We start from the raw sequence: 22,406 nt of genomic DNA, 5'->3' as shown, positions 1-22,406 counted from the left end.
AGTTAACGTTACCCTTTCAAACCTGTCGTCTGGTTAGCCTGCTAGTTTGTAGCCAATGCCAGGAATCAAGATAGTTAGCTTTCCTAGCGACGAATCTAGCCAATTTGGCTAGCTAACATCGGGAGTATGGGGTAACGTTAGTTGCAGCGTGGTGAGGGTGAAAATCTGCATAGCTAGCTAATTGTAGCCACATTACTTTTTACAATTTCTAGTTAGCAATTTGACATCAGTAATATTCTGGAGGCAGTGGAAACGCAATTCGAGCAAGCCCAATCCCGATTGACTTCAACGTGCGAGGCTTTAGATACGGCTGTTTTTTCTCTCGAATTCGAACAGACGTACGCTACATTTTTGGTTTGCGAAAAGACCATACTTCTTAGACCGGATATAGAATTGCACAAAACCGGATGTCCCAACCCGGAAACGAGAGAATGGCCAACGAAGAAAGGGGCGGAGAATGCACGTTTACACGCACCACGTCAAATACGTCTAATTTCATTGGAAACATGTCGGCAGATGAGAAAATTACCAAGGTAAAGAAATGTTCGCTTTATTTTAGCTAATTTACAACGGCTATGTTGATTGCAAATTAGTCAGTTATTCAATACACCAAATATACATACACGAAATGCGAGTTGTTTTGCTTGCATAGTCTTGTTTCTGGCATTCTGCTAGCATGAAGCCAGCCCCCGTAAACAATTAACGTAGCTAACTAGCTTGCCAGACACAGGTAGAAAAGGGCTCTGGAAGATTTAGGAAAAGGTTCACAATTAAACATTTATAGCAAATATTCCTACATTTTGCAGTACATTTTGTGGAGATTGAGTGTCCAACATTTTCAATGGTCCTGAAATGTTTCAACTTCAGTAGCTATCTAGTTGGCTCGTGCATAACGTTACAATAGGAAAAGTTCCATTTCAATGCGTGCGTGCATTTCAGTGTCACTCACTACAATTTCGACATTACCTCTGGACATAACACTTCCAGCTATTATGGATGTTAAAATCTCTCTTGTTACGGTTGTATTCATTCATTCATTTATTCAGTATATTATTTGTGATGTGATCTGCAACTTTTGCACCCAAAAAAAATTCCAATGAGTCCTTCATGTCCTGCTCATGTATTTCCCCAATGTTAGGAGTTTTCTGAGAATGATGCATTGGAAACTGTACCTAAAGTGAGACTCTCAAGCCAGTCAGATGAAGGTATGGATGTAAATTTGTCTACTGTAGATTTTCAAATATATACACCTTTTTATTACAACCCAATTGGGTTGTGCTGTGCATGTTGATGCAGAGGCTTTGAATGTTTCCTAGGTGATGCAAGTACTGCCACAGCAGTGGTTACGAAGGAGACCAAGCCGATGGGTGGAATGCTGTCACAGTCGCTGTTCCAGGAGATTCAGGGGGATGGTTCGAAAAACGGGGAGGAGAGCGAACGACTATCAACAACATCCTCTTCTGTGTCCAGCAGAAACCTTGCAGGTATAAGATTGATCTATCTAGTGTCCATGGTTACAAGACTGAAATAACATTGATTTCATGTTTATCTTATTGTCAGTTCTCTCTTTTCTCTCTCTCTTCCTTAGTGTTCATAATCTGGTTTAACCTATGATTCCTTCGTTTATTCCTCACTCACAGGACATGCAGCGAAGACCCTTCCATCCACATCCTCTTCACTCTCCTCCACTTCCACTTCCTCTCCACCTGGCAGAGCAAAGATGAGTGTTTTTGGTCCTGGAAGTAAAGTTCTCCCGCCCCATCCCTCATCCTCCTCTCCCCATCCCTCATCCTCCTCTCCCCATCCCTCATCCTCCTCTCCCCATCCCTCATCCTCGTCTCCCCAGACAGAAAAGATACACCGTGCTCGCAAGACCATGAACAGACCTCCCCCAACACAGGTGAGTCTCCTAAGACGATGGCTGGTAGTAGCACTATATTCTTTAGAATAGCCATTTTATATTGTGATATCAATCAAAAAGGGCATATCTTATGTTTGAGTTAGTATGTTGACAAGAAGAGTATTTTACCACTCAAGGTTTCTATTCCTGTCACATTAAACCACTTCCTGACCATCTGATCCATAGAGTTTTTGCCTTTCAGGTGAGGTGCATTGAGTCTCCAATCGTGCCAGTCAACCCCACAGACCCCACGACCAGCTTCACGACAGACAGTGATACTGGTCAGCGTTGAAATATTGCATACATTTAGACTGAGTTAAAGGAAAGATTCACCCATTTTGAATGTTCTATATTATTTATGCGTCTCTGAGCGATGTTCTATCGTTTCCCGGGGTCATTTCATGTCTCTGAGCCATTCTCCATTCAAGCAGGCTGAAATATAGCCGGTACACCACTTTTTTTTTTTTCCGAGAATCGATAGAATGTCGCTCAGAGATGCACACACACAATATAAAATTCAAAATAGGTGAATCTTTCCTTTTAATGTTTGTGTAAGATTACTTACTGTTTGAATTATGTCACATTAAATGTGTGTCTCTTACTCAGCAGCAGCAAAAAGGAGAAGGCTGGGCCAAGGTTTTGACGGTACACCTGAGAAGGCAGAGAGCGCTATAGGCACAGAGCAGAAGGTAGGGACGGGGAAGGGGTGTGTCAGTGCTTTGTTATTGCTTTGAGATAATAGTTGCTTATAATGGGTCTCATGTTGAGTTATTAAGGAGTGACCCTGACCTAACGTTTAGTTTTTCTTACTTGAATTTCAGGAAGATCGTGTACTCCGCGAGGCTGCGAGACGGCGTGACAGTTGGCTGGAGGACTTGGAGGAGGATGCAGACGAGGACGAGTTTCTTCTCTATAACCCCTATGCAAGAGACGACACGGACGCAGCCTATTCCGACAGCAAGGTCAGAGGCTAATATCAATGTAAAAGACATGCTCACCACAGAATAAATATGATTATTGTGGCCACAACCCATTTGTATATACCCTTTAACAGGCAGCTCAACCAATTTTAAATGAAATTAAACATGAATTTAGTTTGGCATATTTTATCATCTTGATCAATGCCATTTAGTAAAATGGTCATGTAGTTCTCTTTATCAGAATCCCATATTTGTTTAAACACGCATTCAAAGATGGTTGAAAACCAGGAAGTGAACATGAGCAAAACTGAACCTTATTTATCACACTTTTCTGTACTAGTTGTATATAAAATGGAAAATTACAACATTGTAAAATGTTGTTGACATATAAAACAAAAGTAATTCAAATCATTTTAAAATTTAGTTTTACAATTTTAGGAACTCTTGAAAAATATGCTCTACCAGGTGGTTGAGTTGCCTATTAAAGGAATGCTATGAAGTCAAATGGACAATGGATGATTTTTTTTGTCTGTGCAAATACACAAATTATTTCAAATCCGTATCATTAATCACGGTCTGCCTGTTATCGGCAGTATGTTTCACAATATCATTCAGTACATGTAATTTTACTGATATTCAAAGCATTTGAACTGTAAATGCATTAATTTACATTCATTCTAATGATGATATTTTGACACATGTATGATATGTATTAATATTTGATATCAGTCCCCGTTTTAAAAGTAAATGAAGTAGACATAATGTAAATTCATGTATGATATATTTTTGATTATTTTAAAATTATATGCAAATTCCTATACAAAATTTGTTTACTCTAATTGGGCAACTCAACCGGCTGGTTGAGAAGTTTGTTATGCGTTACCTATCAACGTTTTTAAGTCAGGCAAACAATTTTTTTCATTTATTGGCCTATGCTGAGGCTAAATACACATTTTGCAGAAAATATATTTTTCAGGTATTTTTTTGCTTGGTGTACCAGTTAGAGTTAATGCTGAACAGCCACGATTTTAAATAGTTACAAGGACACTGTTGCTGCTCTCTTTCCATATGTATACCTTCCATTTTTCCTCTTGCAGTCTGAAGATGGTAGAATAGAGGAAAGGCTACATGAAAGAGAGGCAGAGGAGTCTGGTAACATGACAGATCATGTGAGTAGTTGAACCCTTCCTGTGTTGGTAGTTACAATCATTTACCGGGCAGTTTTAGGCAACATGTGTTGCATTAGATTCCCTTGCTGGAACATAATGTCTATTTGGGCAAAGCAATGTTTCTCTGCAGGTCAACCAAACCCTCTTTGCCCACAGAGCTCTGAGTCGGACCCACAGAGGCAGGGCCAGAGGAACAAAGTGAGCAGCGATTCGCCATGGACTCGCCCAGGGCGGGGAAAAGGGAGAGAGAGAGTCGAAGGAGTAGAGGCAGGAAGAGGCGAGTGACAGGGAGATCTTCATTAGTTTGTATAAATAGTCTTATCACCGGCACTATCATCACCACAGTGCCCTATTGCTGGTCAATTATTATTTTCTGTTGTAACTCCCAGCAGTGTCGACAGCATCTGCTCTAGGTGGGTCCCGCGAGTACACAGAGGTTGCCTTGGGCTCCCTGGACATCGCGGCTGCAGACAGCCTAACACTCTCACCTCACCACGGTGGGTAGATGGTGTTCACACACAATACACAATCTGCATGTCTTTATCCATGGACTCTCCGGGTCAAATCCTAGCTTGACGTATGCTTCCTGTAACTTTGACACAAATCTCCCATTGATGTCTTGTGAGCCACATGATTTGCGAACATAACTAAAGCCACGATATGGTTCTCAGTGAATAGCACTGATTATCTGCTACAGTGAATAGTACCATATAACACCGATGATGGAATGTCTTATCTGCATGTCTGTGTAGAAGGCAGTGATGGTGGGGAGACAGAGCGTCTGGAGGAGCTGCCTCTGTGCAGCTGCAGGATGGAAGCACCACGCGTAGACGGCGCCAGCAGACGGCCCAACAGACTCTGCATGGCCACAGAGAGCGTCAATGGAGAGGTAGCCTACATGTAGCCTACATGAAGTGTGTTTCACCTAGGATTTTTTTCAGCAGCGGTGGCAAAGTTAGTGTGGGGGGAGCTTGGTATTGAGTGTGGCCAATGGTGCAGTCTCTGACTGAACGTTTTAGAGGCCGCGCTCTTGGTCGCACAGACAAAAAAAATTGCAGTTTAAAACAAATATCCTGCAATTTTGCCATGGGGTGAAGAGAATTTGCAGATTTTAAGCAAATTTCCTGCAATTCTGCACATTTAACCATGGCTTATGCCGTGTTCTTATGCTATCTAAGTGACACAAACATGATTTTTTTTTTATTCACTTAATTCTATGGGGGCCCCATGCCGTTACTTTTTTGGGAATTTTAGATTCTCCCTGTTGGTTTAGTTTTTATTCTGGTGGTTAATTCTCAAAGATGATCTTGTAAAAAAATATATAGCTCCATTATCGTCATTATATTTTTTTACATCATATTTTTAGGAGTCGCTGCTAATTGAATATAGGCGATTCATCTCATTTAGAATCAACATATGACTCTTCACTACTTACTTTCCCTTTCAATTTTTCCCCCTCCCTCTGTCTTTCGCAGCTGGTGGGCTGTACCAATATCATTCTGAAGGGGGAGACCATGCGCCCGTCCAGTCGGGTTTCCCTCATGGTGCTGTGCGAGAGCCATCGGTCACATATGGTCAAACATCACTGCTGCCCTGGATGTGGATACTTCTGTATCGCGGTAAGGTTTTGTGCCACCCCCACAATCACGCATACTGTCTGAACTGGTTAGGTGAAAGCAAATTCCAAGTAGACATCCTCCATATTCTTTTCAGACTTAGCTTGTGTTTTCAAATCTGTAAAGATGGAGAGGAGACACAGAGAGGACACTTGAGATGCATTATAAGTTGGTATGTACAGTATATGTTTGACCTGGCCTTAACCCACACACCCCTCCCTATCTGATCTCCCAGGGCACCTTCCTAGAGTGCTGTCCGGACCAGCGCATTGCCCACCGCTTCCACCGGGGCTGTGTGACAGTGCTGGGGGCTGGGAGGGGCAGGGGCATGGGCACGGGCATGCTCTTCTGCCCCCACTGTGGCGAGGATGCCTCGGAGGCCCAAGAGGTCACCATCCCCCCCTCAGCATCTGCGGTCACTGTGGTCACCACCTCAGCCTCCTCCACCACCACACCGTCCCTCCCACCCTCCATTCCCTCGGCCCTCTCCCTGGCGGCCTCCACGGGGGCGCTGAAGAACGGGAAGAGGCCAGAAGGCCCTATCAGGTGAGGATGGAGGCAGAAAGAGGGAAATTAAGATGTGTGATATGACTAAGTGTAGAATGCAGTATGATTTTTTTTTTCCTACACTGCACTCCAATCATTGGGTGCTTTTGTTCCGCTTGTTGCATATTTGTGGATAATTGGTTGATTTGAGCTTGTCTGTGATTCTGTATTATTTGATAACTATTCATGTGGAAATTATGGATATTCGCACTACCCTAATTGTCCCAGCCTTTTTTTTTTTTACTAACTCTTTCTCCTCTCTATCCGTCAGTGCGAGGATGCGTGGGGTGGTAAAGAAGGACCCGGAGCAGCAGCCCCCCCAAGCCGCTGTGGCAGCAGGGCCTGTCAACGCAGCTCCCCCAGGGGAGGGGGGAGTGGACAGTGTGGGACCCTCCCTCTGTCTGCCCAATGGGAAGCCAATCTGTCCCAGTGCACTTCCCCCCGGACCCAGTAGGGCAGCACTGCAGAAGGCTATTCTCACCCAGGACACTGAGAGGTGAGACAAAATAATGAAATAGACTAATAGTGGTCTGTCTTTTAGAATAACAATTTATTATTGCAAATCAATGATTGATGGGAATTGTTTACAGCTACACTTGAGCCCTGTTTAGATGCTTTGAAAATACATCCATCTTTTCTTCCTTTGTTGAAATAAACATTTTTCTGAACTGACTGAATTGGGGAAATGTATTTAATGGTGTTGGATCAGTTATTAGTCCAGGGAATAGGTGTGGGAGAGATGCATTTTACAGAGTCCTGACAGCCATAACATAGGAGCTGTTCTCACTTGGTGATTTATTGGTTGTGATTGGTCAGGAGGAAGAAGCTGAGGTTCCACCCCCGCCAGCTCTATCCAGCCGCCAAGCAGGGCGAGGTGCAGCGAGTTCTGCTCATGCTCAGTAAGTGTCATAAGGAATCTGTTCGGCAGTTGCCGTACCAGGCGGTGATACAGGGTCGTATGCAAGTGAATGAATGAGATGACATTGACTCCTACTGCTGCTAATAACTCCTCCACTCAACGTCCTCTCTATGTTTGGTTCAGTGGAGGGCATAGACCCAGCCTACCAGGTTGAATCCCAGAACAGACGCTGTGCTCTCCACGTTGCAGCCCAGAGAGGCCTGCTGGAGGTCTGCTACATGCTGGTGCAGGTGCACAATCTTTTCACTTCAATTACAACTGCGTGAAATTCATTAGGCAGTTTTCTGTTGCAAACGTTCTACTACGGTGTGCCCAAATGAATACGACCCTGCTCTTTATCATTATGGTGATAAGTGACTCCTTTACATTTTTTCACCCAAATATGGATCAGAGTGTCTCTCATACAGTTCTTATTCACCAGAGTGCTCAAATAAATGTTTCTTCTATTTACAGGCAGGTGCGAAACTGGACGTCCAAGACAAATCCATGAGGACCCCTCTCCTGGAGGCCATCATCAACAACCATGTGGAGGTGACCAGGTACCTGGTCCAGAACGGAGCCTGCGTCTATCACACTGTGAGTGTCTGGTAAACAGCCCCCATACCAAAGCCGACTCGCTAACATTAGTAGTGGCTCTAATAACATGAGCCGTAAAGGATTTAAACCTGAAAGAACTTGATAATCACCTTGAGTCACCTCAGAAGTCAACAGGAGAATCTATTCTAGACTAACTGTAGCTAGGACCTGTAGGCGGTATGTTAATACAATCTTGATTGTGATCAAGTTATCCACTTCTGACCAATATTAACATGAGCATTTCTTTGTCCACCTCTCCTATTGTCTTCCTTCCCCCAAACTATTGTTTTTTTCCCATTCTCTTTCCTCACTCTTTTCCTCTGTTTTTCCTCTCTTCTCCCCTTCCTCTGCTCTCCAGGAGGAAGATGGCTACACTGGTCTCCACCACGCAGCCAAACTGGGAAGTCTGGACATTGTCACCCTTTTGTTGGAGACGGGACAGGTGGACATCAACGCACAGGTGGGGAAGAGCGAGAGAGGAACACTCTTGGGCTCTAGACAGGGTGGCAACAACCAACAAGTCAGTGTGTGTGTTTTATCAGTCTGTGTCACTCTCTGTCATGTTCATTGACCACATTCTGAGATTCAGATTCAGACTTCATGCACAGTTGATAATATGATTCTCTTTATTTGATATGAAGCTGTAACTTAAAAAAAAAAATATTTCAATTTTTTTTATTTTTTTTATACATATGCCAACCAGAGTTTGTCTAGTTTCAAACTGTATGTTATGTTTGTCTCTGCAGTGTAGTACTCCTTTACTTTGCGTAGCACTAACTTCTTCCTTTGTAGGTATAGTAATCATTCAATGTACTCAATAACAGATGCTGTATCATGTGTCACTTGTTAGTGTTGGGTACCTGTAGTTCTTAATTAGTCAATAGACTGAGTTAACTATTACCAGCAGACCAAACCTGTATGTTTAATCTATGTACCAGCTCCATGTAACGTACTGAACCATAGCACTTGTGTTTGGCTGTATTGGCTTGAGTACTATTGTATAGTCCAGTCCCCTAACCTTCTGTCAATGTGCTGTATCCCCCTTTCAGGATAGTGGAGGCTGGACTTCTATCATCTGGGCTGCAGAGCATAAGCACATCAATGTCATCAGAGCACTGCTTAACAGGGGGGCTGACGTCACCCTCAAGGACAAGGTTAGTCTTTCTGTCCTGCTATAACAACATATTGGCATACAATGGCCAAACTGATTTTGAAGGAAGGTATGTAGGATTTATAGGCACAAATCCTTGAAACGACAGCATTTGCTTCTTGATACTTGATTTAATGAAGGTGTGGGAAATTTTGGTTATATGACTCCAATTTTTCTAATAATGTATTTTTTTATATCCATTAATTTGTGATTGAAGTCCCTCTGGGATGATAAAAATCTCTCCTCTTTCAATTAGGAGATGAATGTGTGTCTCCACTGGGCGTCCTTCGCAGGCTATGTGGAGATAGCGGAGATGGTGCTGAATGCTGGCTGCCAGCTGTCCTCTGTCAACATGCACGGGGACACTCCCCTACACATTGCTTCCAGGGAGGGCTTCCTCGAGTGTGTCACGTGAGTAGCCCTATGGCCGGTCAATCGCATCCATCGGTCACTCCTATAGTCTATCAGTTTGGAATGGAAGGAATTTGTCTGTAGATACTAATCTGAAGCCAGGTGAGCATTTTACGCCCCCCTGAGATTACCCTCCCCATACCCTAATCTGATCCTAGATCTGTGTTTAAGGGCAACTTTAGCACCTTTGTTTGTTTTGATTGCTTATCTCCTTCTCTCTCTCTCTACAGGCTTTTCCTCTCTAGGGGGGCAGACATTGACATCATGAACAGGGAAGGGGACACGCCTCTTTCTCTGGCGCGTTCCGATTCGCCCGTCTGGGTGTCACTCCAGATAAACCGGAAGCTGCGGAGAGGGATAGCCAATCGCATGCTTCGTACAGAGAAGATCATCAGCAGTGACGTAGCCCAGGGGTATGAGAATGTGCCTATCCCCTGTGTGAACGCAGTGGATGATGAGGGATGTCCCTCAGACTACAAGTACGTCTCTGAGAACTGTGAGACTTCAGCCATGAACATCGACCGCAACATCACGCACTTACAGGTACATACATATGGTAACACCACACACTTTTAGATGATCCATACTATGATACTTATTATCATTGATGAGGCATGCGTTTTCTCTTTCTACAAACCTGTGTCTGTATCTGTCCCTCAGCACTGCAGCTGCACAGATGACTGCTCCTCCAGCAACTGTCTGTGTGGACAGCTCAGTATCCGCTGCTGGTACGACAAGGTTAGTGACACATTACTTATTTTACATCCCACTTTATTTGGATTTTAAAGTATTCAGCCGTTCTAGCTGTAAATGTTGTAGTTTTCTATTTGAATAAGGAAACAAAATCTGGAACCATGGAAAAATCCTAGGTTTTCAGAGCTTGCTTCTTCAAATTGTACATATCATCTTATTGAACTGTGGATAGTTTGTTGAACATAGATTATTTGTGATGGACTTTCCAAATAAAGTGTAACAAACTGTGTATGTCCCTTTTTTGTCACCCATGATGAAATTGGGGAGGGGACTGTGGATTTGTCTCCGTCCATCTGTTTGTACGTTAGTCACACACGATATCTCAGACAGCATTGGCCCTATTTTGACAACTTGGGTGAATGATGTGTCTTGCCATAGAGATCCAGAATTTACAAAATTACACTGACTGGCCAGATGGTGGCGCAATAACAATACATTGAAAATGCTAACATGGAAAGGGTCACGCCCTCACCCCTGACTGATCTGCACAAAACTTGATATATGGCATCTATGGACAAAGCAATATTTTCCAGACGAGTACCTAAAACAACATGGCCAATAAACATTCACGTGGGTGTGATCTGGCACACAAATGCATATAAATCAGTCAAGGATATTCATATTGTAACAATTTGGTACACATGATGCAAACACTGTCAAGAGTCAACATATGCAAGGACATTCATATCATCCACACGGGGGCGTTACAACAGGCACATGTTTGTTTCTCTTGATCTTTTTTAATCAGAGTGCTGAAATTTGGCACGCATGCTCAGGGATATGAGTCTAGCTAACCCACGTGATACCTCAGACTTCACTGGCCCAATTTTGACAACTTGGGTGGATGATACGTCTGAAAAGATGTTGCATAAAGCTTACTTAATTACAGTACCAGTCAAGTTTGGACACACCTACTCATTCTAAGGTTTTTCTTTATTTTTACTATTTTCTACAGTGTAGAATAATAGTGTAGACTTAAACTATGGAATCATGTAGTAACCCAAAAAGTGTTAAACAAATCTAAATATATTTGAGGTTCTTTGAGGTAGCCACCCTTTGCCTTGATGACAGCTTTGCACACACTTGGCATTCTCTCAACCAGCTTTGAGGTAGTCACCTGGAATGCATTTCAATTAACAGGTGTGACTGTGTTAAGCTAATTGTGGAATTTCTTTCCTTAATGCGTTTGAGCAAATAAGTTGTGTTGTGACTAGGTAGGGGTGATATACAGAAAATAGCCCTATTTGGTAAAAGACCAAATCCATATTATGACAAGAATAGCTCAAATAAGCAAAGAGAAATGATAGTCCATTACTTTAAGACATGAAGGTCAGTCAAGATCTTTGAAAGTTTCTTCAAGTGCCTACGCAAAAACCATCAAGAGTCATGATGAAACTCTTGAGGACTGCCACAGGAAAGGAAGACCAAGTTACCTCTGCTGCTGAGGATAAGTTCATTTAGAGTTACCAGCCTCAAATTGCATCCCAAATAAATTCTTCAGAGTTCAAATAACAGACACATCTCAACATCAACTGTTCAGTGGAGACTGTGTGAATCTGGCATTCATGTTCCAATTAATGAAAGAAACTACTACTAAGGGACACCAATAAGAAGATAGTTGCTTGGGCCAAGAAACAGGAGCAATTGACATTAGACCGCTGGAAATCTGTCCTTTGGTCTGATGAGTCCAAATTTAAGATTTTTGGTTCCAACCACCCTGTCTTTGTAAGACGTAGAGTAGGTGAACGGATGATCTCCGCATGTGTGATTCCCACCCTGAAGCATGGAGGAGGAGGTGTGATGGTGGGGTTGCTTTGCTGGTGACACTGTCAGTGATTTATTTAGAATTCAAGGCACACTGAACCAGCATGGCTAACACAGCATTCTGCCGCAATACGCCATCCCATCTGGTTTGCGCTTAGTGGGACTATCATTAGTTTTTCAACAGGACAATGACCCAACACACCTCCAGGCTGTGTAAGGGCAATTTGACCAAGAAGGAGAGTGATTGAGTCATGCATCAGATGACCTGGTCTACACAATCTCCTGACCTCAACCCAATTAAGATGGTTTGGCATGAGTTAGACCGTGGATTGACGGAAAAGCAGCAAACAAGTGCTCAGCATATGTGGGAACTCCTTCAAGACTGTTGGAAAAGCATTCCAGTGGAAGCTGATTGAGAGAATGCCAAGGGTGTGCAAAGCTGTGTTCAAGGCAGGCTAGTTGAAAGAATCTCAAATAAAAAAATAATTTTATTTAACACTTTGGTTTCTACATGATTCCATATGCGCTATTTCATAGTAAAAATAAAGAAAAACCCTTGAATGAGTAAGTGTCCAAACTTTTGACTGGTACTGTATTCGATAAAATAAAAGATTTTCACTGCATCCGGGATAACGTACACAGATGTTTCGGGTTTACAGCCTCTTCCCCCTAAGAGGTTTACCAGTAAGCCAACTTCATAGACTGCGTTGCATCTGTGACAGAGGAAGAATATGATACACAATTAAATTCTCCTTTAGTGTTTTCACTTGAGAGGTTACCCGGCTTGATAAAGCTAAAAATAAAATAAAAAAAAGTTAAAAGCTTGAACAGAATCTAGTTACTTAATAAATCCCATCAAAATGGAATAAAGTTTTCTGTAAACTATATACTTACTTTCAATGATAGCCGTAATGGCATCAAGTCTATTGTCAATAAACATTGGCATATTATCATCAGACTCCTCTTTATTTCGTACTTCCAGAATCCACCTTTATTCACCTACAAACGATCAAGAAATCTATCAAACATTGGTTAAATCAGATGTGGTCAGAGAGAAAAGAGGCCTTCCTATAAAGGATGCTTCCCGTTAGATCATGTCCCTCTTGTAGCACCATAAGGAAACAAAGTCATGTATAACTTGCACTACTAAAGGAGTTATTTATATGTTAGTGTTCTTGCAATAAGATTTATTTTGGAAAAACTTCCCGTGCCTTGAAAGTACACCTTGGAGAACATAAATCCACTATTAGACGTCTAGGTATCACCTCGCCAGTTGCGAGATACTTAATTGCGTTGCGTCGTGATCGAAAAGGTTTGTCCACCATGTAGAGGTGATTTATGAAAACACATTACTCCAAAGAGAAGCCATGTGGATATATACACTGCTCAAAAAAATAAAGGGAACACTTAAACAACACAATGTAACTCCAAGTCAATCACACTTCTGTGAAATCAAACTGTCCACTTAGGAAGCAACACTGATTGACAATAAATTTCACATGCTGTTGTGCAAATGGAATAGACAACAGGTGGAAATTAGGCAATTAGCAAGACACCCCCAATAAAGGAGTGGTTCTGCAGGTGGTGACCACAGACCACTTCTCAGTTCCTATGCTTCCTGGCTGATGTTTTGGTCACTTTTGAATGCTGGCGGTGCTTTCACTCTAGTGGTAGCATGAGACGGAGTCTACAACCCACACAAGTGGCTCAGGTAGTGCAGCTCATCCAGGATGGCACATCAATGCGAGCTGTGGCAAGAAGGTTTGCTGTGTCTGTCAGCGTAGTGTCCAGAGCATGGAGGCGCTACCAGGAGACAGGCCAGTACATCAGGAGACGTGGAGGAGGCCGTAGGAGGGCAACAACCCAGCAGCAGGACCGCTACCTCCGCCTTTGTGCAAGGAGGAGCACTGCCAGAGTCCTGCAAAATGACCTCCAGCAGGCCACAAATGTGCATGTGTCTGCTCAAACGGTCAGAAACAGACTCCATGAGGGTGGTATGAGGGCCCGACGTCCACAGGTGGGGGTTGTGCTTACAGCCCAACACCGTGCAGGACGTTTGGCATTTGCCAGAGAACACCAAGATTGGCAAATTCGCCACTGGCGCCCTGTGCTCTTCACAGATGAAAGCAGGTTCACACTGAGCACATGTGACAGTCTGGAGACACCGTGGAGAACGTTCTGCTGCCTGCAACATCCTCCAACATGACCGGTTTGGCGGTGGGACAGTCATGGTGTGGGGTGGCATTTCTTTGGGGGGCCGCACAGCCCTCCATGGGCTCGCCAGAGGTAGCCTGACTGCCATTAGGTCCCGAGATGAGATCCTCAGACCCCTTGTGAGACCATATGCTGGTGCGGTTGGCCCTGGGTTCCTCCTAATGCAAGACAATGCTAGACCTCATGTGGCTGGAGTGTGTCAGCAGTTCCTGCAAGAGGAAGGCATTGATGCTATGGACTGGCCTGCCCGTTCCCCAGACCTGAATCCTATTGAGCACATCTGGGATGTCTCGCTCCATCCACCAACGCCACGTTGCACCACAGACTGTCCAGGAGTTGGCGGATGCTTTAGTCCAGGTCTGGGAGGAGATCCCTCAGGAGACCATCCGCCACCTCATCAGGAGCATGCCCAGGCGTTGTAGGGAGGTCATGCAGGCACGTGGAGGCCACACACTACTGAGCCTCATTTTGACTTGTTTTAAGGACATTACATCAAAGTTGGATCAGCCTGTAGTGTGGTTTTCCACTTTAATTTTGAGTGTGACTCCAAATCCAGACCTCCATGGGTTGATAAATTTGATTTCCATTGATCATTTGTGTGATTTTTGTTGTCAGCACATTCAACTATGTAAAGAAAAAAGTATTTAATAAGAATATTTCATTCATTCAGATCTAGGATGTGTTATTTTAGTGTTCCCTTTATTTTTTTGAGCAGTGTATAAATAAAATTCTGTATCTCCACACGGTTTAAACGAAGAATTAGATTTCACCTTTATAAGCTACATTTAAACTGTTATGGACAGTGTTCTTGTATATCAGATTTTGCGTATCGTTTATGAGTTGGCCCCACATTTATTAACGGCTGTGCCTGATGTCCTTTGTGGTGGGCTGTCTCATGAATTGATATGATGTATTCAGGGGCGCGGACACCTGGCGCGGTTGATTCGTGAGTTGTCCGGTTGATTCGTGAGTTGTCCGGTTGATTTGTGCCCGCTCCTATACCCTATAAATCTGTATTTCTTTTACTAATTTGTATACCGGTAGAAAAGCCACTTCTCTGATTGGCAGATGAGTGGCAACCCTGATTTAAAGCACCTGCTGCTCATTGGTTGTTCTTTACAAATGCTGTTTTGAATTAAGATAATTGTACCTACACACTGAAGAAGGCTGTAAAGCCGAAACGTCTGTGTACGCTACCCTTGATGCAGAGAAAATGAATAATGAAGTAAGCTTTATGCGACATTTGAGCACAAACCCATTACACCTTTTTGTTTGTCTGATTTCGCGGGTTTTACGCACCAGACACGCTTCTGAGAGGGTGATGGTTCTGTTTTGATGAATGTTGCGTCTGGCGTAAGAGATCCGGTATTTACAAATGTACACTGACTGACCCAAGGGGGGCGCAGCATTATTCGTGGGGGACTATATGTGTTTTCTGTGTTCACCAGGACCACCGGTTGCTCCAGGAGTTCAATAAGATCGAACCGCCTCTCATATTTGAGTGTAACCTGGCGTGCTCCTGCTACCGCACCTGCAAGAACAGAGTGGTGCAGGCAGGGATCAAGTAAGAGCTGTGTTACTACACGACTGTACATATTGAATTAGAACACTATTGTATATACAGTGCCTTCCCGAAAGTATTCATACCCCATGACTTATTTCACATTGTTTTTACAGCCTGAATTCGAAGTGGATAAAACCTTTATTTTTTTATTTTATATTCTCACCCATCTACACACAATACCCATAATGACAAGGTGAAAACATGTTTTTAGAAAGTTTTGCAAATGTATTACAAATTATATCCAGAAATCTCATTTACATAAGTATTACTACCCCTGAGTCAATACATTATAGAGGCACATTTGGCTGCGATTACAGCTTTGAGAGTCGCCTTGGGTATGTCTATCAGCTTTACACATCTGGATTTGGGGTTTTTCTCCCAGTGTTCCTTGCAGATTTTCTCAATCTCTGTTAAGTTAAATGGGGAGTGGTGGTGAAGACCAATATTCAAGTCTTTCCACAGATTTAATTGGATTCAAGACTGGGCTTTGGCTGGGCCACTCAAGGACTTTCACATTTTTGTTCAGAAGCCATTCCAGCGTTGCTTTGGCTGTATTGTTGGGGTCATTGTCCTGTTGGAACGTAAATCTTCACCCCAGTCTAAGGTCGTTTGCACTGAAGCAGGTTCTCATTAAGGATTTGCCTGTATTTGGCTCCATTCATTCCCTCTATCCTTACTAATCTCCCAGTCCCTGCTGCTGAAAAGCATTCCCATAACATAATGCTGCCACCACCGTGCTTCATGGTAGGGATTGTGTTAGACGGGTGATGAGCTGTGCCTGGTTTTCTCCAGACAAAACGCTTTGCATTCGTCTCATCAGACCAGACTTCTTTGCCTTATGATCTCAGTCTTTCACGTGCCTTTTTGCAAACTCCAGGTGTGCTATCATGTGGCTGTTTTCTCAGGAGTGGCTTCCGTCTGGCCACTCTTCCATAAAGCCTAGATTGGTGAAGTGCTGTAGAGACCGTTGTCCTTCTGGCAGGTTCTCCCATCTCAGCCAAGAAACTCTGTAGTTTTGTCAGAGTGGTCATTGGGTTCTTGGTCACCTCCTTGACCAAGATCCTTGCCCGGTTGCTTAATTTGGTCAGGCGGCCAGTTCTAGGCAGAGGCTGGGTTGTTCCATATTTTTTTCAATTTTCCAATGATGGAGACCACTGTGCTCTTGGAAACTGTCAAAACTCTATAACTTAGTTTGTGCTCTGACATGCACGGTCAACTGTGGAACCTTATATAGACAGATGTGTTTCTTTCTAAATCACGTCCAAACAATTGAATTGGTCACAGGTGGACTCCAAGTTGTAGTGACATCTCAAGGACGCTCAAAGGAAATTGTATGCACCTGATCTCAATTTGGATTGTCATAGCAAAAGGGGAGTGAATACTTACAGTACCAGTCAAATTTGACTTACAGTACCAGTCAAAATTTACTCATTCAATGATTTTACTTTTTTCTACATTGTAGAATAATAGAAGACATCAAAACTATGAACTAACACGCATGTAGTAACCAAAAAAAGTGTTAAACAAATCAAATTATTTTTGATTCTTCAAAGTAGCCATCCTTTGCCTGGTCATCTGATGCAGTACTCCATCACTCTCCTTCTTGGTCAAATGGTCATTGTCCTGTTGAAAAACAAATGATAGTCCCACTAAGCGCAAATCAGATGGGATGGCGTATTGCGGCAGAAATGCTGTGTTAGCCATGCTGGTTAAGTGCCTTGTACTCTAAATAAATCACCTACAGTGTCACAGGCAAAGCACCCCCACTCCATCACACCACCTCCTCCATGCTTCAGGGTAGGAACAACACATGCGGAGATCATCCGTTCACCTACTCTGCGTCTCACAAAGACACGGCGGTTGGAACCAAAAATCTAATTTGGACTCATCAGACCAAAGGACAGATTTCCAGCGGTCTAATGTCCATTGCTCGTGTTTCTTGGCCCAAGCAAGTCTCTTTCTTATTGGTGTCCTTTGATAGTGGTTTCTTTTCAGCAATTCGACCATGAAGGCCTGATTCATGCAGTCTCCTCTGAACAGTTGTTGAGATGTCTGTTACTTGAACTCTGTGAAGCATTTATTTGGGCTGCAATCTGAGGTGCAGTTAACACTAATGAACTTATCCTCTGGAGCAGAGGTAACTCTGGGTCTTTCTTTCCTGTGGTGGTCCTCATGAGAGCCAATTTAATCAAAGCGCTTGATGATTTTTGCGACTGCACTTGAAGAAATGTTCAAAGTTCTTAATGTTCCGCATTGACTGACCTTCATGTCTTAAAGTAATGATGCTGTCGTTTCTCTTTGGTTATTTGAGCTGTTCTTGCCATAATATGGACTTGGTCTTTTACCAAGTTGGGCTATCTTCTATATACCTCCCCTTACCTTGTCACAACACAACTGATTTGTCCAAATGCATTAAGGAAAGAAATTCCACAAATGAACTTTTAAGAAGGCACCTGTTAATTGAAATGCATTCCAGGTGACTACCTCATGAAGCTGGTTGAGAGAATGCCAAGTGTGTGCAAAGCTGTCAAGGCAAAGGGGGGCTACTTTGAAGAATCTCAAATATAAAATATTTTTATTTGAATAACATTTTTGGTTACATGATAACATGTTATGTGTCTTCACTATTATTCTACAATGTAGAAAATGGTACAAATAAAGAGAAACCCTTGAATGAGTAGGTGCGCAATCTTTTGACTGGTACTGTATATAAATTAGATATTTCTGTATTTCATTTTCAATAAATTTGCTAGAATTTCTAAAACCATATTTTCACTGTCATTATGGGCTGTTGTATGTAGATGAGGGAGAAATCAATTTAATCAATTTTGAATTCAGTCTGTAGCACCGCAAAATGTGGAATAAGTCCAGGGGTATGAATACTGAAGACACTGTATCTATGACTGTACCCTCATCTCTTACTCAAACACACACTTTGATTTATCTCATCAGTCTTTATGTTCTTTTCAATGTCTTAAATTGTCCCGTGTGGTTCAGTTGGTAGAGCATGGTGCTTGCAATGCTAGGGTTGTGGGTTTGATTCCCACGGGGTTACGAAAAATGTATGCACTCTCTACTGTAAGTCACTCTGGATAAGAGCATCTGTTAAATGACTAAAATGCTAATCTTACTCTCTGGTCTGTGTCCTGGTACAATAGCACTTGTATACGTTCTCTCCCTCTTAGGGTGCGTCTCCAGTTGTACCGGACAGAGAAGATGGGATGGGGAGTACGGGCTCTACAGGACATTCCCCAAGGCAGCTTCATCTGCGAGTAAGTGTGTGTGCGTTTGGTTATTTAAAAAGAAAATTAGTGTGTATAAAGGCAATTCGTAATCCAATTCCAAACTTGCCTTGAGGCCACAGGAATGCTCTGATAGTGTAAAAAAAAACAAGCATACATTTTATTTTCCATACGAAGGTAATTTCATGGGCTATATTCCATCGATAGTCAAAGTGATCAGATTAAAATTGTAAACACAAAGTATGGACTAACAGCTTTCTTAGTTCCAAGTATTTGCGTAGCGGTCAAAAAAACTGTAAGGTACTGCCACACCTGAGGCAAAGTTGACTCCTACTGCCAAAAACCTAAGTAGGTAAAGGGAAGGGGAACATGAAAGGGAAAAAAGGTGTGCCCAGGAAAGGCTCCATAATGCTTTTAAATACCCATGAAAAACCAAAAACATATTCATCAACCATACTCATTAATTCAATATGTTTACTTATATATATATATATTATTATTTTTAATTCTAAATGGAGCAAAACAATAAATATAGCACAAATAAAGAAAATGGGAATTTGGCTCCAATGGTATGATTGGCTAATTTAATGTTTTGACAGTTTGTCAATTAATTAATTGGCTTGTTGATGAATGTAAGTAACATTTCTCTCCACACAGATATGTTGGAGAACTGATCTCTGATGCAGAGGCAGATGTAAGAGAAGATGACTCCTACCTCTTTGACCTGGACAACAAGGTACCTCATCAGTTTTTTTCCTCTCATAGGATTACACATAAATGATAAAATACATCAAATTTGATTTGTCACATGCGCCAAATACAACCGGTGTAGACTTTACCGTCATTTAGACACAGACGTTTTTAAAAACAGACTACACTGATATTCCTATGCGCCTTAATACATCTCTCTCTCTCTCTCCTTCCCTCTAAAGGATGGGGAGGTGTACTGCATCGATGCCCGTTACTACGGTAACATCAGCCGCTTCATCAACCACCTGTGCGACCCTAACATCATCCCTGTGCGTGTATTCATGCTACACCAGGACCTGCGCTTCCCCCGCATCGCTTTCTTCAGTTCCAGAGACATCCTCACGGGACAGGAGCTAGGGTGAGAGGCTGCACCGCACACACACTGTGGATCTGAGCGCCAGACACAAAATGGAAGCCCAGTGGAGTGACTTTGATACTGCCTTAGGAAAGTTTAAACATGATTTGGCACTACTTTTTCAGTAACAGTAGCATCTATTCCATGTATCACTTCTCTTGCACCAGAAATAAAATGGCCTGAGAGTATATTGTTTATTCCACTAGGATTATGATATTAACATACACTAATTCCAGGCTGAGAATTGTATCAATGTTCTTTCTGTGTACACAGGTTTGATTATGGAGACCGCTTCTGGGACATAAAGAGTAAATACTTCACCTGCCAGTGTGGATCAGAGAAATGCAAACACTCAGCGGAGGCCATTGCCTTGGAGCAGAGCAGGCTCGCTCGACTGGAGGCCTGCCCAGAATCGGAGACTGACCCTGGGCTTGCCATGTTAGGAAACTCCTAGGCTTCCCTGGGGCCTGTTGCGTGTATTTTTTTACACTGTTACTGTTCATTTTGTATGAATTTGTGCATTTATTGTTTCAGTGTGGTAGACAAATCTTAACTTCTTCGATGTATGGGGTATAAGTGACTGGAAAAAAGGTGTCTTCTGTGTAAGACCCTTTCATACAGTACAGTATTGCCATGAGAGATCAAGTTATGCTCACCACTTGCTGTGCCAAATACATACTGAATAATTAATTTCACAGTACTCTACCATGATAGTCAGTCTACTGCTGTGAAGCAACTGAAGTTACCAACAGCTGACTTGTGTAGTAATGAAGTTATGCATATGTCTTTTTTTTTTTTTAAACAAAGTCCCTTTTTTGTTTTATGTTCTGACATTTAATAAATGTTATTACACATCGACCTAAGGATCTACATTTGTTTCAGCAGTGTTGCATTTCATACAACTCGCTGAATATCATGCAGCCGAGACAATCCAGAGAATTGGTTGTTCAAATTTCTACATAGTTTGCAGTTGAGAATGTAACATTCCATCTGTATCCTAATCTTTTTAGTTTGAACCTTTGCTCTGAACAGCACCTTAATCTGGTCTTGGACAACGTTTTTGGGACGTGTTGAAAAGGTGCCACTATCTGCGAGTCAACTCAACCATGCTTTCCTTCCTCTGCCCCAATTCATGGTTATTGCAAAGTCTTCTACAGCTCATGATGAGAAAGGGAGTATGAACTCTTTGCTTTTATAACTTCTACAATAATACTGACAGCAAAGTCCATCTGACAGGCTTGTTCATGTTAATCACTGAAGATCATGGGGAGATAGAATGAAACCTTTCCAAAGCAATAAGGGCTTTTAGTGTGACGTGTAGTAAGTCACTCCCTCAAACATCCTAAATATACTGAACCAAATTCTAAACACATGTGTTTGGTCCCATTTTTCATGAGCTGAAATAAGATGCCAGAAATGTTCCATATGACAAAAGCTTATTTTTCTCACATGTTTACATCCCTATTAGTGAGCATTGCCAAGATAATCCATCCACCTGACAGGTGTGGGATATCAAGAAGCTGATTAAACAGCATGATCATTACACAGGTGCACTTTGTGCTGGGGACAATAAAAGGCCACTAAAATGGGCAGTTTTGTCACAACACAATGCCACAGATGTCTCAAGTTTTGAAGAGTGTGCAATTGGCATGCTGACTAGGAATGTCCACCAGAGCTGTTGCCTGAGAATTTAATGTTAGTTTCTCTACCATAAGCCGCCTCAAGTCATTTTAGAGAATTTGGCTGTACGTCCAATCGGCCTCACAACCGCAGACCATGTGTAACCACGCCAACCCAGGACCTCCACATCCGGCTTCTTCACCTGCGGGATCGTCTGAGACCACTCACCCGGACAGCTGATGAAACTGGGTTTGCACAACCAAATCATTTCTGCACAAACTGTCAGAAACCGTTTCAGGGAAGCTCATCTGTGTGCTCATCGTACTCACCAGAGTCTGACCTGACTGCAGTTCGGCGGTGTAACCGACTTCACTGGGCAAATGCTTACCTTCGATGGCCGCTGGAGAAGTGTGCTCTTTACGGATGAATCCCGGTTTCAACTGTACTGGGCAGATGATAGACAGCGTGTATGGTGTCATGTGGGCGAGTAGTGTGAATAGAGTGCCCCATTGCTGGCAGTGGTATGGGAAGACATAAGCTACGGACAACAAACACAATTGCATTTTATCAATGGCAATTTGAATGCACAGATATACCGTGATGAGATCCTGAGGTCCATTGTTGTGCCATTCATCCACCATCACCTCATGTTTCAGCATTATAATTAATGTAGCAAGGATCTTTTGTACACAAGTCCTGGAAGCTGAAAATGTCCCAGTTCTTCCATGGCCTGCATATTCACCAGACATGTCACCTATTGAGCATGTTTAGGATGCTCTGGAATGACATGTACTACAGTGTGTTCCAGTTCCTGCCAATATCCAGCAACTTCACAGAGCCATTGAAGAGGAGTGGGACAACATTCCACAGGCCACAATCAACAGCCAGATCAACTATGCGAATGAGATGTGTCACGCAGCATGACGCAAATGGTGGT

General features: G+C 42.7%; 1 protein-coding gene across 2 annotated transcripts; it reads left to right on the top strand.

The window, feature by feature from the left end:
• Positions 1-483: 483 nt before the first annotated feature.
• Positions 484-20,707, top strand: LOC120027420 (histone-lysine N-methyltransferase EHMT2-like). Of its 2 annotated transcripts, none has more exons than XM_038972351.1 (27): positions 484-533; positions 1,139-1,205; positions 1,317-1,484; positions 1,641-1,900; positions 2,103-2,181; positions 2,510-2,589; positions 2,722-2,862; positions 3,918-3,989; positions 4,146-4,266; positions 4,382-4,486; positions 4,742-4,878; positions 5,465-5,608; positions 5,841-6,151; positions 6,423-6,647; positions 6,968-7,050; positions 7,194-7,300; positions 7,524-7,646; positions 8,005-8,106; positions 8,696-8,800; positions 9,053-9,207; positions 9,438-9,750; positions 9,868-9,945; positions 15,387-15,502; positions 18,688-18,774; positions 19,402-19,480; positions 19,677-19,852; positions 20,123-20,707. In XM_038972351.1, exons 1-27 carry the CDS (start codon positions 507-509, stop codon positions 20,301-20,303), a joined length of 3,642 nt encoding a protein of 1,213 aa, XP_038828279.1. In that variant the 5' UTR covers positions 484-506; the 3' UTR covers positions 20,304-20,707. The 2 variants fall into 2 exon arrangements, with proteins under 2 accessions (XP_038828279.1, XP_038828278.1); XM_038972350.1 differs by having other exon boundaries at positions 2,507-2,589.
• The last annotated feature ends 1,699 nt before the right edge of the window (positions 20,708-22,406 follow it).

The sequence above is a fragment of the Salvelinus namaycush genome, chromosome 32 (assembly GCF_016432855.1).
Source record: "Salvelinus namaycush isolate Seneca chromosome 32, SaNama_1.0, whole genome shotgun sequence".
Classification (NCBI taxonomy): Eukaryota; Metazoa; Chordata; class Actinopteri; order Salmoniformes; family Salmonidae; genus Salvelinus; species Salvelinus namaycush.
Note: the sequence above shows the minus strand (reverse complement) of the source record. Positions and strands in the feature narration are given on the sequence as shown.